At 41.9% G+C, this 15,460-nt stretch overlaps 1 protein-coding gene across 22 annotated transcripts in view; it reads right to left on the bottom strand.

Moving 5' to 3' along the window:
* KIF1A (kinesin family member 1A) overlaps window positions 1-15,460 on the bottom strand; it is a 120,697-nt gene that overhangs the window by 89,232 nt on the left and 16,005 nt on the right. For all 22 annotated transcript variants that reach the window (XM_083505634.1, XM_083505630.1, XM_083505619.1 and 19 more), the window contains exon 2: window positions 9,601-9,761. In XM_083505634.1, coding sequence (XP_083361760.1) covers window positions 9,601-9,706 — 106 coding nt within the window. In that variant the 5' untranslated portion in view covers window positions 9,707-9,761. The remainder of the gene's footprint in view (window positions 1-9,600; window positions 9,762-15,460) is intronic.

Consider the following 15,460-nt stretch of genomic DNA (forward strand, 5'->3'; position numbering starts at 1 on the left):
AGTGTCTTGTTTTCAGTGCCTTCCATAATCATTTTCTTTAAAAAAAATATAAACTGGGCATGTGCCCCAGCAAAGCTCAGAAGATAAGAGCTGGTATCTTTCCAAGGATTCATTTGAGCATCTGAATCACTGTACAGCTGAAGTTGAAAGACCACATAGACAAAAAGGAGCACATGCACAGGATATTAGTATGAAGAAATCAAGAAAAGATGAACAGGACAAATTCAGAAATAGTCTCTGATTTATAATATTCCCAGAAATACCATTAAGGGTCTCAGCTGTTCTCCACAAAGCAGCCAGCAGTTCTGCTTGATTGAAGCAGTGGGAAACAGTACATTCATACAACAAATCAGCTAATTACCAAAATGTCAGCAATTGCGTGCTTTATGCAGATGGTCTCCAGCAGAGCTTCCCAGAGAGCTATTTCAAGATAGCCCATAACTCAGGGCTAACATAAAGTAAAAGACACACACATCTATATGCCAGTACCAAACAGCATATTTAAGCCGCAACAGTATCACTCCCCTTAATAGTGAAGTCAAATGGTGGGTATCAACAGGATTGTAGCAAAAATAGAATTCTTGGAAAACAAAATGGAGTATTAGCATACTTGGGGAAACCTCAAGGTTTGCCAAAATACAATTTATTTTAATGAAGGGCTGAGAAATCTGAAATAAGCCGAAGCATGCTCAGGATTTAGATTCTACGTTATAGAGTGTCTGTTGGAAAAGAAAAATGGGAAATCAGGGATGAGGAGTGGAATGTCATTCTTGGTGGGAACTACTAACTGGCCTTTTGTTTCTATAAGCTGGAATAGCCCCAGTAATTAATACCCATTGTCCCTGGATAGGTTGTATAAGATTTGAAAAGGATATCCAGGTGATATTTACTTAAGGGGTATAAAAGAGGGCTATGCATTATTTGTATAAATGTATATATAATAAAAAGGAAGGCTGTTGTCATACAACAGTTTGCTTTGTCACCAACAGGCAGTGCTGTGAACTACAGCATGATAGCAGCCTTCAGAAAATTGCTGGGGAGGATAAGAAGGGCAGTGAAGTGCAAGACAGAGGAGGGCAGCACAGGTGAGCCATGGAAGAACAATTGCAGGGGAAAGGGGAGTTGTTTGGCAAGCCCTAAGGGGAGGTTTGGTTATCTCAAGGGAAAAGGGTGGGTTTGACAAAGTGTATGGGAAAGAGGTTGGTGGGGGTGAGGATAGGTGAGGTTGGCAAGAGGAGTGAAGTGAGCAGGGGCCCAGCCTCTAGTACTTATATTATTTGTGTAGAAAGGGGAAATGCAACAGGTGCCATTTTCCTCACATTTGTGTGACAAGTGGTGTTTGTCAAATTCTCCGTCTCTCTCTCTCTGTCTCTCTCTCTCACACACACACTACACCCATAAGGTACAGGGCCCCTGTCTTCCTTTGCATCTGTTCACCCTACTTAGAGGTAGCATCTAGATGTCTTTGGCAGTGTGCTGCTTATTGGCCTGTGTCCTGTTCCAAACCTTTTTCAAGTCTTGAAGCAAATCCAGCACAGCTCACTAGAAATCAAAAGCTGCTTCCTTCTCCGATTGTTGTTGTAAATGGCACTCTTACAAACCACCCATTGAAATAGAGTGTTTTTTTAGCATCTCTTCAAAAGCTAAATCCTTAAACGATGGAGGGGGTACCAGCATGTTTAGTATTTAAGCACATTGGAGAGCTTTAGTGAAGCAGATCCTAAATTAATGTGGATTATTTTGTGATTTCTTATTTTAAAAATGTAGCCTTATATTGACATTTTTCTTCAAGTGATATAAAGAGGAAGTGAGACAGCCAAGTGAGCAGAGCCTCATTTTCCCACTTGGCTGTGTGCTCAGCTGTGCCCTTTGTTACTGAGCAGCATCCCCCGATATTTCAGATATGAAGCCACTAGGATAGTATCTCATAGAGACTGGCAAACAAGAAAATGTTACAGCTGTTGAAAGACCCTTAGGCATGATCTCTGCAGCAAATCTACACATTCAAGAAAATAAGAGGTGGATACAAACTAATGAACAACTAATATAAAGACCCCTTCTGTTAAGTTGTAGGTTGACATAGCAGACGACACAGCGGTTTCTCCAAAGCAGCTCTTTATTTTGTAAGCTGGAACAGAACTAAGCTGAGGAGCTCAGTCAGCCTGCTTATATAGAGCTACAGAACAATTGTAACTGTTGCAATGTTCTAAAACTATCCAATCACTGAACATCACTTTTCGACCCTTCATTTGCATAACTATCTACAGTATCCCCCTGCTGGCCCAGGGTCAGAACTTCAGTACATAACACCTTCTAAAATTGGTGACAAGCCTATCATATATTTGCTCCCACTTTATTAGAATGACATTTTGCAACATGCAGTTATCTGGTAGCTGCAGTCTTTGATGCTGCTACAGTCACATGTTGGTAGAACTCCCTAAATAATGAAATACTAAATGAATGTGGATTGCTTTGAGGATGTTAAAAACCAAATTTGAAAAGTATAGATTAGGGATAAGGATTTTATAACCTCCCTTCCTCCAAAGGAGCCCAGGGCAGCAATAAATAAGAGATAAAACACTCTCTCTCTCTCTCTCTCTCTCTCTCTCTCTCTACATATTTAAAACACCTAAAAAATAATTCCAATACAGATGCAGACTAAGAAAAGCCTCAGTTTCATAAGTGTTTGGTGGCTGCAATAATGGAATACTGATTGGTAGTTTTTGCAAAATATGCTGGGATTTAAGATATGTAAAATGAATCATGGGAAGAGAAGGGAAGTCATTGATATCTTAAAGATGTAAAATAATTATCTGAAATTGTAAAACAGAAAATTAATTTTATATATATATATATATAGAGAGAGAGAGAGAGAAGTCTCAGCTTCAAAACAGCACACTGTGAAAGGTCAGAGTTTGGCACCCCCGCACCTCTCGCCTTTCGTTTTGCTCAGTTCACTATGTCATAGTTGCGACACCCTGTGGCACCCAGTGTGATGGAACCAGTAGTGCTGCTTTAAATCTGTCTCTGTTTAAAAGTTTTATTGAAAGAGAAATCTATCTTCAAAAATGGCACCTGTCTAATATCCAAGGGCAGGGAATTTCAAAGAGCAGGTGCCACAACACTAAATTCCTACGTTGTGTAGCACAGTCATCAATGGAACAAGTCCCATTATTCTTGACCATTGGCCAGACTGACTGTAGTGGAGCCCAGTAACATCTGTTGGACCCTAGGTTCCCCATCTCCAACACAGAAACAGGTATTTAGGGTCAAGAAATTGAAAATACCAAGTGGTTAACAATCTTCCACTTACCAATGTGATGCATATATTCCATGAACCATCAAACTAGGCCAGTGATGTGGGAAAGGACGTAATTGTTCTTGTTCTGAATTTCTTTAAAAGTTTGTCTACCTGTGTAGTCTATTTGAATTCTTGTATATTTCAGATTGATGGATATTTGTGATATTGGACCATCCCATAGCTATGTTTTTCTTATTTGAGAAAAATACATTTTTAAAGGCTTCTGGCATGCACATTTTAAGACAGATGCACATATACTTTGGAAGTCAAAAAAAATTCCCCAAACTACCACATATACCCCAAAATACCACATACTCTGCCCAGACTCATGTTAATACCCTTGTTGCAAACCTGCATACATCTAACTCTGGTGTGTTGTTCTTTTCTTTCCAGTAGCTATAAATGCTGCAATACATGTTTGAATTTATTCTAGTTTTAAGGAAAGATAGCAGCGGCTGATTTGGGGGGGGGGGGGAAGGACTGTAAATTAAATGTTCTTTTCACTCTGAGAGTAGAAGCACAAAGTGTATCTGATAAAAATCACTACGTATAACTGGTTTAGCGCTGCACATATTGTGACAAATTTGCTGTCCAGTGACTATGAATGGCAGTGACTATGAATTGATGTGCTTTTGCCTTCAAGTAACTATAAATTGGAGTACAGAATTTTTTTTAAAAAAATGTATTAAAGATTTACTGGTTTACAAAAGTATGTGCGATGTCTCTTTTTTCAGGTTACATTTTCTATATGTCAGTTTCATTTGTTGAGACATTAGTGTTACATTAGGAAGAAAAGGGGGGAAGTGGTGGAATGGGCCATGATGGGTGGGATTGGGGTCAGGTGGCTATTTTTCTATTTTTACTTAATATATGCGTGGGGTTTTGTGTCAGCATCGTTTGTGCAGGTTCTCTTTGCTATCCGCTTGGGTTTCTTTGTTGGTGAGAGAAGTTGGGGTTGGCCTAGGCTGTGGTGAACTTTGTTTTCATGTGTGAGTGGGGTGGGTGGGTGTTTGTGAATCAGGCTGATTTATATGCTGTTGGTGGATTCTTGTCGTTGTCTTGTTGGGCTGTATATGTGATAAAGGGGAGCCAGACTATATGGGACTGGCAGAAATGACTGGCAGAATCCGAGACCAGGGAAAAGAGACGGCGGAAGAAGACTGGAGGAAATTTAAGAACTACCTTAAGAAACATTGTAAAATTAATGAGTGTTAGAATGATGCGGTTTTAGAAATTAAGTGGATTACAGCTGTAAAGATTAAGTTAAAAGAAAAGAAAGGTTAACAATTACATAAAATTAAGGGTGAGGATTTGCTGAACTAAATATCTGAAATTGGAATGCAGAAAGGGAAGGTATGAGGAGGACGGTGAAGTAAGTTTTAAGAAAATAAGGATTTGAAATTATACTTGTTTTTTCTCGTTTGTGTTTGTTTGTATTGTGGTGTTTGTTTATATAATTTGTGAAACTTTAATAAATATCTTATTAAAAAAAAAAGATAAAGGGGAGCCATACCAGGGTGAAGGCATCTTCCTCTATTTGTCCCCGTGTCAGTTTCAGTTTATTGGTTAATTTTTCTAGTAAGGCTGTTTCCCATACTATTTTGGTACAGGTCTCTCCAGTGTCTGGTTATGATGTTTCTGGCTGCTGAGAGTAGGTGAGTTATGAGTTCTTTGTGATGTGAGTGGGTATTATTGTCTTGGAAGATGTTTAGTAGGGCCAGTTCTGGGGTGATTTCTAATACTTGCTTAGTTATTTTACATTTGATAGAAACATTTTAAGGTGTCTTAGTGGCTACAGATGGTCTCGTAAATGGATAATTCACCTGCAGGATTGGATCTGGCAGACTGTGAGAAAGAGAGGGTGGTATGTAACTAAAAAGTGCACTAACACAAGGATTAGCACTAGTGCAGCAGGATTGTCTCCTCCTCCCCATGCATGCCCTATTCCATCCTCATATTTGCTCCCCAAAACAGATTGGGGGGTGGGAGGGAGGGAAAGAGGAGGAAATTATTCTGCTGCACAAATTGAACATTCGTCTTAGCACACATTGCATACAACCCTGGGTAATTTTGAAAACACAGAACCAACTCAGGCTTGGTGGGACCTTTATTTATATGTCCACCTCATTCACATACAAAGTGGAGTGGTGGTGGAAGATCTTAATTTCACAATAAAAGGAGTGTGGGTAGAGAAATGCTGAACCAACTCCCATCCCACACCTAACCTCCCCTTCAGTCCAACACTCCAGCCATTTTCCTCTGCTCAGTTAGAGCCAGAATTGAGAAAAGTAGCTGGAGCAACCAACTACAAGATTGCTAATGTGCCTCTGGAAGTAAAGCAGTGCTTTATTTTTCATCTCAGGGAAGGCACAGCATGCACCAGAAAGAGACTGCCCCATGTGTGGCTCTTAAAAGGGAAAAACAAAAACAAAAGATGGACTGGGGATGAAGGAAATTAAGACTGATTCTTGAAGCTGTTTGAAAAGGCTGAATTGTGGTGTCCATTCCAGAAGTAACAGAGAAGAGTGAAGTTGCAGGAACACTGTGATTGGTTGGTTGGTTGGTTGGTTGGTTGGTTGATGAGCTCTAGGGAGGGTGATTGTTCAATAGAAACAAAAGTGTGATGCTGGGAACCAACATTCTGCAGCTGAAGCCAAGAGGCAGAGCAACAGGAATGCAAAAGTATTTACACTTTCCTTTTACTAGCTGAATCAGGCCATGGAAATAACAGTTGGAAGCAGTGTTTTTTTTCTAGAAAAATAGGTGCCGGTACACACCCTGAAGTTGTTACAGTAACAGTCAGATGGACAGGGTATTAATAAAGAAGAAGAAGAAGAAGAAGAAGAAGAAGAAGAAGAAGAAGAAGAAGAAGAAGAAGAAGAAGAAGAAGGAGTGCCACACTTTTTAACAACAACAACAAGGTGCTGGTACTGCGTACCCTTGAGTACCTCCTGGGGAGCACTGGTTGGGAGAAACTGTGGCTGTGAAGTATCCCACTTAATTTGATGAATTTGAAGGGGCAGAACTAACTTCTGGATAGTTGTGACCTAGTCGCTCTATCCACAGTATCAAAAGAAAATACTTGTGGTCTGTGCTAGTGTGAGCCAACAACAATATTGGTCAGCTCCTTTTCCTGCTCACTGTACAGAACACCTAGAATTCTGCTCACTACAGCAGTTGGGGAAGTTGGTAGGTGGAAAGACCAAAGGAGCAGCTCAGATAGGGGGAGAAATCAGAGTTGCCACATGTGCAGCTCAATCAGAAGCAAATATCTCGATTGTCATGAGACAACCAAAATTGCATGTTCAGTGACGTGAAATGGACTCTGCATGTAAACAAATACAACAAGAGTACAAAAGGAATTTGTGGTAGGTTTGCATAAAGAAAGCAAGGGTTCCTTATGCTGGGACAGAAACCTTGTGGTGTCATTTTGGAATATGCTGCATGCAAGACTTAGGTTTTCCAAGACATAAGTTGGTGTCACAAAATACATGAAGATCCCCAAGTGGAGTCTACTTGAAACTCACCAACATGGGACAACAGTTTTTTCCATTTCCTGTAGGAGTATTTTGAGTGCCATAGACCTTTCTCTACTATGGCCCATACTCAGTTACATCTCAGCTTAAAAGCTTTGTAAATAACTCTTTAAGGGACAGGGCAGCTCAAGTGCCCACTTGCCTATAGATATGCACTCTTCACCACTTCTATGCATGTCCACTTTATGCTCAAGTTAAGCCATCAGTACACCAAGCCCCAACTCTTCAATGGCATTTTCTATCCCCATCCATGTTTCTTTATTTGCCTTTCTCAATCAAAAAATAAGAGGATTGAGCAATATGTGACATTAAATATGTTGTTTGTAAATCTGTCAATGTTTGTTTCTTTAAAGTAGAACTGAAGCAGTGCCTGGGTGAAGAATCACAGCGCATGGGGATGCTTAACCTTTCCCCCCACCCACAGGGAAGGAACAGTTAGCCCTACCATTCCCTGTCATGTTCCTGGAAAAAAACTGTCTCACCTCTGTGCTGAAAACAGCAAAGGGGGGAAATCTCTCACTGATGCCAATTAAGTGTACTGTAGTTTGTTTCTTATCCCTATCTGTAGCATGGGGATAATTTTTTTTCCAGGGTCCTGGTGGTGGAGGAAAATATTAATCCTCTCCCCTCAGCATGCTGTTGTCCTAATCTTGATCACACTTCCTGCACTTGTTTTGTTTTGTTTTGTTTTGTTTTGTTTTGTTTTTGTCCTGGCACTTTCCCTTGGAAAACCCTCATTTTCCCACTGAATTGGAGCAAATGGCAATCTGCAGAAAATCTGATTGTCATTTGCTCTGATTCAGTGGTTAAATATGGCTTTTCCCAGGGAAAGCATTGGGGGGTGGAGGTGGAATATTCTTGTAGCTTTAAAGCATTGACCTGTGCCTCAAAACATGACACAAAAGAAATCTGGGTGAGCCCTTGGTGTATGTATGTGTGGGTGGGTGGGTACACACACACACACACACACACACACACACACACCTCTTGAGGCATTTGACATCAAGTGTTGTTAGGCCTGAAGCAAACAGAACTGCTGAGCTGTTTGGAGTCCTTCAATTCAGTGAGACTCAAAAAGGAAAAAAAGGGAAAAGAACCAGCATTCATGTCCAGCTGAGGGGATTAGCTACTCATTTTGCTGCTTTGGTCTTCAATCGCTGCTTTTGTCTTCTGGGCAATAGAAACCTCACTGTCAGCAGGTCTCTGGGTCATTGGCTCTGGGGTTACTGTAGGCTTCTATTAGCATGGAAACACCAACAGCAGCAGCACTGTTCAGAAAGTAAGATATGCCCTTAAGAGGCTCATTGGGAGGCCAAGAGCCTCGCATCTCCCCGGTTCCATCCTACTTGCTGTTTTATATTTGAATGTCTGTAAGAGCAGAACAGCGCATCACAAATAAAACACAGGACTCCAATTTCTCATGTTTTCCTCATAAGGCAAACACAGGTGTAAGGGGGCACCTCTGGGGAGAACTGGAAAGGGATCAAAGTCTTAGTCAAGGTCATTGCTAGGCACTTAAAATACTCAGGGTGCAGGCCCATGACACAAATCTACATATCCTTTATATGTAAAGACGCACATTTTCAATCATCTTTCAGGGAGAATTCATTAAGGGCACGTTAATTAAGGTGGTGGGTGAAGTCTCACTGGTACTGTGTATTGCAGTATACCCAGCTGCCCTGCTAACAAAGCTTTTTTAAAAAAATCAAAAACGTTTTTAGAAGTAAAAAAGGGCAAGAGTTGCTGGCCTTGGTGAAGAAGACCCACCACTCAGGTCCCATGGGCAACACCTCCCAAACAATGCCTTTCCACCACCAAGCCACTTTTGCCAGCAGTTTGGTTCCAGATCTACATTTGTAAGATAAATGCAAGTCCAGAACCATGGTGAAGATAAAGCAATTTAGGCTGCAATCCTAACCTCACTTACCTCAGACAAAACCCCATTGGATTCAATAGACAGAAGTAGTTATGTGTATGTGCGAAATAGCTGGTGGGGGAAGTCTTCTCCAGGTCCTTCGCTTCCTACAAGTGTTGATCCCCAGCCCTCTCCCCTTTAATTCCCATGTAGGCAGCTCATGCAACTTAGCAATGCCCTCTAGGAGTACAAAGGAAAAGTTTTCCCCTTGGCAGCTTCTAGAATTCTGTGGAGGGAACATATGGGCTAGAGCCATGGTAAAGACTCAAAACATTAGACTGTCCCATGTACCATGACCCTGAAATAAATCCCACCCCAGCTGCTTTTTCAGAAATAAATATTAATTTGGGAGTTATGACTACAGCATTTATGCAATCAAGAGTAAATTTTTTAAAGTATTTTGATATACAAAGAATTGGTATCACCCTATCAGGCCATTTCAGAAAAGAAATGAAAAGACACAATTGTTTCTATCTACTGGTTGGTGCATTGATGAGCTGGTTCTCTTTTTTCAATACGTTGCTGGCCTACAATTCAGATGCTCACATAGCAATATCAGATATTATGAGGGAAAGCAAATCCTCAGGGTAGACCTTGTCTGAAGCCTTCCTAAGCAAAATTCTCCCGCCCTCCAAAGTGTACTCCCAGGTAAGTGGAGTTAGAAATGCAACTTAAGTGTTTCTATGTTCTGTAATGCAATTGTGAAACCTCAGTGACTAGCAAGTACAATTGCATTATCTCTTCCACATTCTTTCCTGGATTATTGATCAGAAATGACCGAAGTAATGTGAGAGACACTCAAACCCACTCTGAAGTGTCTTGCAGAAAAATATGCAATGATTACTCACTTGTGGTGTTTCCTGTCATCTGTATGATACATTTGGAGTCCTTGCCCATTTCTCGGGAGTTGAAAGGACGCACCCGCACTGCCACCTTTACAGAAGCTCCTGCCATCCTGATGGTTTGAAGGTTTTACTCCTCTTGCTAGGATTGTACTCCTGAAAATGCCCTGAAGAAACAAGAAAGAGATGTTAGGAACGGCAACCTGGCCGATGAATTCTGCACCAGCTAAGGTTTCGAAACTGTCTTCAGAGGCAGTCCCACGCATTGCAGTAATCTAACCTAGAGAGTGCCAGAGCACAGACAACAGAAGTTAGGCTACCCTGGTCCAGATAGGGGCAAAGGTGATGGAAGTCTCTCCGCATCACCAAGGCCACATGAGCCTCAAATGACAGCAATAGATCAATAAGTACCCCAAGGTGCGTACCCAAACCTTCAGAATGAGTGTAACCCCATGAAAAGCATGCCACCTCCCATACATCTGGCCTAGGAAACTGCCCAGTAACAGTGCCTTAGTCTTATCAGGATTGAGCTTCAGTTTGTTGGCTCTCATTCAGTCCATTACTGACATAACAGTTCAGCACATCTGCAGATGTTAAGGAGAAGGAGTGCTGTGTGTCATCAATATATAGCTGACAATGTATTCCAAAGCTCCAGATGTCCCTACTTGCATGTAGATGTTAAATAGCATTGGGGGGGGGATGAACTCTAAGGAACCTCTCATAGAATGCTCCACAGGGCTGAAGAACAATCCCTAAGAACCACCCTCTGGAAACAACCATCCAAGTAGGATCACTGGCGGAGGAAGAGGAGTGAGGGGGGAGCGCACCACCCTCAGCAGCGCGATCCTGGTGGGGTGCCATCACTGCTGTTCCCCCCACCCGCGCTGGGCGCCACACCCCCAGGACGCGCGTCACGCCCCCAGGACATGCGCCAGCCCCGCCCCCGCCTGCTCTCCATCTCCCAGTGCTGGAGCATGAAGCTCTGCCACTGAGTAGGACTGGAACCACCACAAAGCAGCGCCACCCACTCCTAACTTGGAAAGCCACTCCAGAAGGATACCATGGTTGATGGTATGAAAAGCTGCTGGGAGGTCAAGGAGAATTAACAAGGGCACATTTCCCCTTTCTCTCTCCCAAGAGAGGTCATCATATAGATTGACGAAAGAAGTTTCTGTGCTAAAACTGGGAATAATCCCCGATTGCCTTCTTGGTTGACGGAAGATCTTAACTGTGATATGCTCTTAACTCTTAGCCTTTGGTCCTGTACCTTGATTGCCTTTGGGTCCTGGCTCCTAGCTCCTGACTCTCTCCAGGCTGTTGTCTGTATCCCAGCCCAGTCTTAGGTTCTGATCAAACTGGACCATCACTGTGGATTAATGCCATTTTTTTGGCATGCAAAATTTTGTAGGTTCTTATTTTTCGTAGGATTCATTGCCTTCTAAATTTGACAGGGTTTATCCCTGTTGGGTGCATGAGAGCTGATAAGAACCCTGCCCCAAGGAGACTGATGCATATTTGAAATATAGCTAGTAATTTTTGTCAACTGGAGAAGCAAAAGGCCCATCAGAAAGCACTGGTTAATCCTGGTGGATCAAATTAATTTAGCAAGGATTACTTAAACAAGATTTTCCTTAATCTGTGGCACTATCTACTTTGCCACATGACCTTCCTTTTTCTGGAGAGAACCTGACTACCTGACAGCTGGCCATTTCCTTGCCTAAAATTCAAAAGGATTATTGACAAAGAAGGCAGCAGCCTTTGCTCTGCTTTCAGACAGTGCAAGTAAAGAGACAGATAGTGCCCCCTGCCATGTATTTGTTTTATGGTAAGTTTTGAGGAAGACAGGCTGTGTGGGAATAACTGTCACATCACAAGACATCAGAACTAATTCCCATGAGATGATGCCCTAGTAAAGTTGTACAGTACATGCAGGCCTGGATCTTTGACTTGATTTCTCCTCAAACTCATTGGTTACCCCCCAGCTTAAGGTGATGCCATCGTATTCCACAGTGAATAGAGACTGCTCAAAGGGAAGGAGGACATTTTGGAAAATTCAAAACCAGTTTGAGTGGGATCTCCCCTCATGTTTTCTGCTTCCACTCTCCATAACTGGTATAAAATCACATCAGCCAGGCTTCACTATACATTGAGTAAGAGAGCTAAGCCTCCTGGACCCACCCTAGTTTATTTTCAGTATAAATAATTCAGTGAGCTAAGTGCAGTGCTCAGCTCAGCACAGTCACAGCCCTCAGCTATATCTAGGATTCTCCGCTTACTGGCGGAAGATACAAAGCACCAGAGAAACCACAGCGGAATTGAGAGGGAATGTCAGATGAAAACCCCCACCCCCGGCTGCCCCTTTTAGTGCTTTTCTTCAGTGTGATCTGCCAACTGGAATATTTGCTCTGCAACAAACTCAATAGCTGCTCCAGATTTGCATAACTTTATTGTATTTCATTTCATTTTAGTCATTTTAATATTTGTTAAGAGAAACAAACTTTCCTTTTTAAAGGGGCATGTTGTGATTTGTCAGGGAAATTCAGCATTCTAAGTTTCCTCACGTTGTAGTTTCTATATATATATGTCCAAGTTAATTTCTATTTCTGTAATCTTGTTTTACATTTATATTCTTAAAAGCCTTGTTCTGCAATGGTCCAATGGCTAGATAAAAATAAATGAATCTGATCAGAATAGCTGCTGCTCTGTTCTATATAGCCACAGCCCTGAGATGTATAAACATCTACAATCACTCACTATTTATGAGGCATCCACACAACACCATCATTTATCCATTCTCATCTTGTATTTTCCTTGTGGTTCTTCTTTTCTCAGACCATGGAAACGTCACTTCCAGACAACCCCCTTTATTGAGCATTTATCTTGATATGTTTGTGTAGAGGTTATACAATTTCCCAATGGTTGATAGCTATCCTTCAATTTCTAGTGCATTTGCCCATCACTTTCCTTACTGCAAAAAGCAAATTTATTGTACCAGAGCACTTTAATTCTGCAAACCAGGATTTGCTGGTATGCCATTGAATTCCTTCCATAAAATAGTGACATTCTGGAAGCAGTGGCGTAGTGTGGGTTGTCAGCACCCGGGGCAAGGCAAGTAATTTGTGCCCCCTAACCCATGGATTTGCACCCCCTAACCCTAACCCCCAGATGTTGCGCCCGGTGCGGCCAGCCCCCCCTGCACCCCCCACGCTACGCCACTGTCTGGAAGTGACCAAAGCCTGGCTCCACACACACACACACACACACACACACACAAAATCACTCCACATGCAATCACTGCTATTACTCCAGTTGTTAAATCGGCCCTACTGCTAAAACATTGAATATTTCAACTCAAAGGGACAATATTTTCATTATATTCACATGGGAGCACATTTTTCCTCCCTGTACTAATAAAACGGCTTTCTGCTACTACAGCTTAGGCTGTATGTGAAAAAAATGAGTGCTGGAGCCACACACAGAATGCAGTTATTAAGTGATAGCCTCAAAACTGCCCCATCTAAACATCACACAATATTAAAAAGATTGTCAGCAGTGTGCATGTCTGAAATTGTGAGAACTGGACGGAAATTAGTTTTTGCAGATGCAAGTCACCAAGCAGATATTAAAGATGAAGATAAGCAGTCAGTATCTGCCTTAGTTGTTTGTCTGTTCATTGCTCATTTCTGCTCATACCTAAGAGCTGTCTGAATGTCAGGAGCTGTGGAAATAGGCATACTGAATGAGAAGACTTAGATATTATGGTGGGAAAACACATTTTCTAACCCCATATTTCCTTCCTAATGCTTGGCTGGGTGGGGTGGCGGGGATGGAGATTTGCAGGGGAGAGCTGGCAGGTGAACCAGAGCGCTTGACCTTTCTCTTGAACACTCAAGGGTTTTGTTCAATCCACATTTTTAAGCAAACTGACCAGAATAGCACTTCCCAAACTAATTCATGGATCAGAACAGTTATCCTTTGACTTTAGCACTCCTCCACATTATGTAATATTATTTGGCTCAAGAAATGCACCACAACATTTATAGAAAAATGCATATTTTAGCCAAAATATATTTAAAGCAATGAAAATATTTATGTGATTTTTAAAGTAATCATTGCTGATTGGTGTAGAAATGGAACAAAATGGAAATCATGAATGAACGTATGTGAAATAGATCAGAAATGGATTCCATCTCTACTCCTGCAAATGCCCCCCCCCCCGCACGCCATTTAAGAGCCCAACTGGGGTGGGCTGGAGTTACCATAGGGCAGGGAAAAGACACCCCTCCCTCCTACCTGTCAGTTCTTCCCTGCAAGTTGTCCAATCCCTGTGTTTGCATTACTGTAACAAATGCATATTTCCTCAAATAATGCATAACTCTACCTGAAAAGACAGTTTGCTGCACTGCTGATTTTATGATTTGTGCTACACCAGAAATGTATGAGCTGAAGGAGTAAAGGAAGAAAGAGATGCAAAACTGCACACAATGTTCCTGGAGAGTACATCAACTGAACTGTGTTCTCTGCTAGGCTCACTAATCTCTTAGTGTGCCAAAATGGACAAGCAGAGACACCATAGTCCCCAGAGGCTTGTGGCTATTAAAGAGTGCTTACTTTAACAGCCAGAAAACACCCCCATCTGTCTTGAATGCTGCCTTCTATATTGAAGATCCATGTATTTTGTTCTATCTTACATTTATGCGTTTCTTAAGAACACTCTCCCAAAACCCTTTGTAATTTTCATATAATACATTTTCCTCAACTAACAGATTTTTACTAATATATTTATACTCTGCCTTTCTGAAAATAAAAAAAATCAACCAGGGCAGCTTACTTATATAATAAACTCCAAAAACATGATAAGCAACCCCAAATTAGAATACTTTTAAAATGGTAGATGCCATATAAAAAGTCATTGGGGAGGCATGTTTAAATAAAGATGCTTTAGACTTGCTACAGCTTCTACGTGAAAATAAAGGTTACCCTTATTAATTCACAAGAATGCTGCTTCCAGAATGCAGAACAGAAGCTGTGTGTTTCCCAGGAGAGCCAATGCAACAACAGCCTTTTTAAAAGTAACAGAATACTTCAAAATGGCGAAGAGAGTGGGTGAGGGAGGGGGCCAGACCTCATTAACAAGTCAAAGGCATCCGAGTCCAAGATACGTCAGCAACATTCCACTTACTGCATAGGAGCGATACTAATATACATCACACAGTGATCTGGCTCTGCGTTTTAACAGTTGGAATCCTACCTACAAATTGCAAACTCTTTCTCCAAGTGTGGATCCTTATGCAGCTATAATGGCATCATCAATGGGCTTGGGGCAATCCTATGGTTTGCAGAAGTACCAAAAAAAGGGGAGGGGAGACAAAAATAAAGATGAGAGGGACAGCAAAATACCCAGCAATAAATGAGCATACTTGGTAGACACAGAACGCTGACTGACAGGATAAATGAAACTGAAAACTAAGAGAAATGGGGTGTCCTAGAAAAGGCATAGCTGTCAAGTGTCCCTTATTTGAAGGGAAAGTCCCTTATTCCAGTGCCATGTCCCGCTGCTGTCCCTTATTGATGGATGTCCCTTAAATGATGTCCCTTAAATTTCAAAGGAAGCAGCTCCTCTCTCTCCCTCCCTGCCGGCCAGGGAGGAGGAAGGCTCCAGCTGTGTTGCTTGGCTGTGTTGCTCACCCAATAAGAAGTCTAAGAACGACTGGGGGGTGGAGCTTGCATGCCTTGTGTGTGGCTAGTTAATGCAAGCTGAGGGGTTTTTTGAATGCTGGACGCCATTTTGTTGCTGCAAACTTTGCAGTGCAAAGCCAGGCCGGGGAGCCATCTTAAGTTGAGGCTGCATAGGCCTTGTGGTGCA

The sequence above is a fragment of the Podarcis liolepis genome (genome assembly GCF_965112155.1).
Source record: "Podarcis liolepis genome assembly, chromosome: 5".
NCBI classification, from domain to species: Eukaryota; Metazoa; Chordata; class Lepidosauria; order Squamata; family Lacertidae; genus Podarcis; species Podarcis liolepis.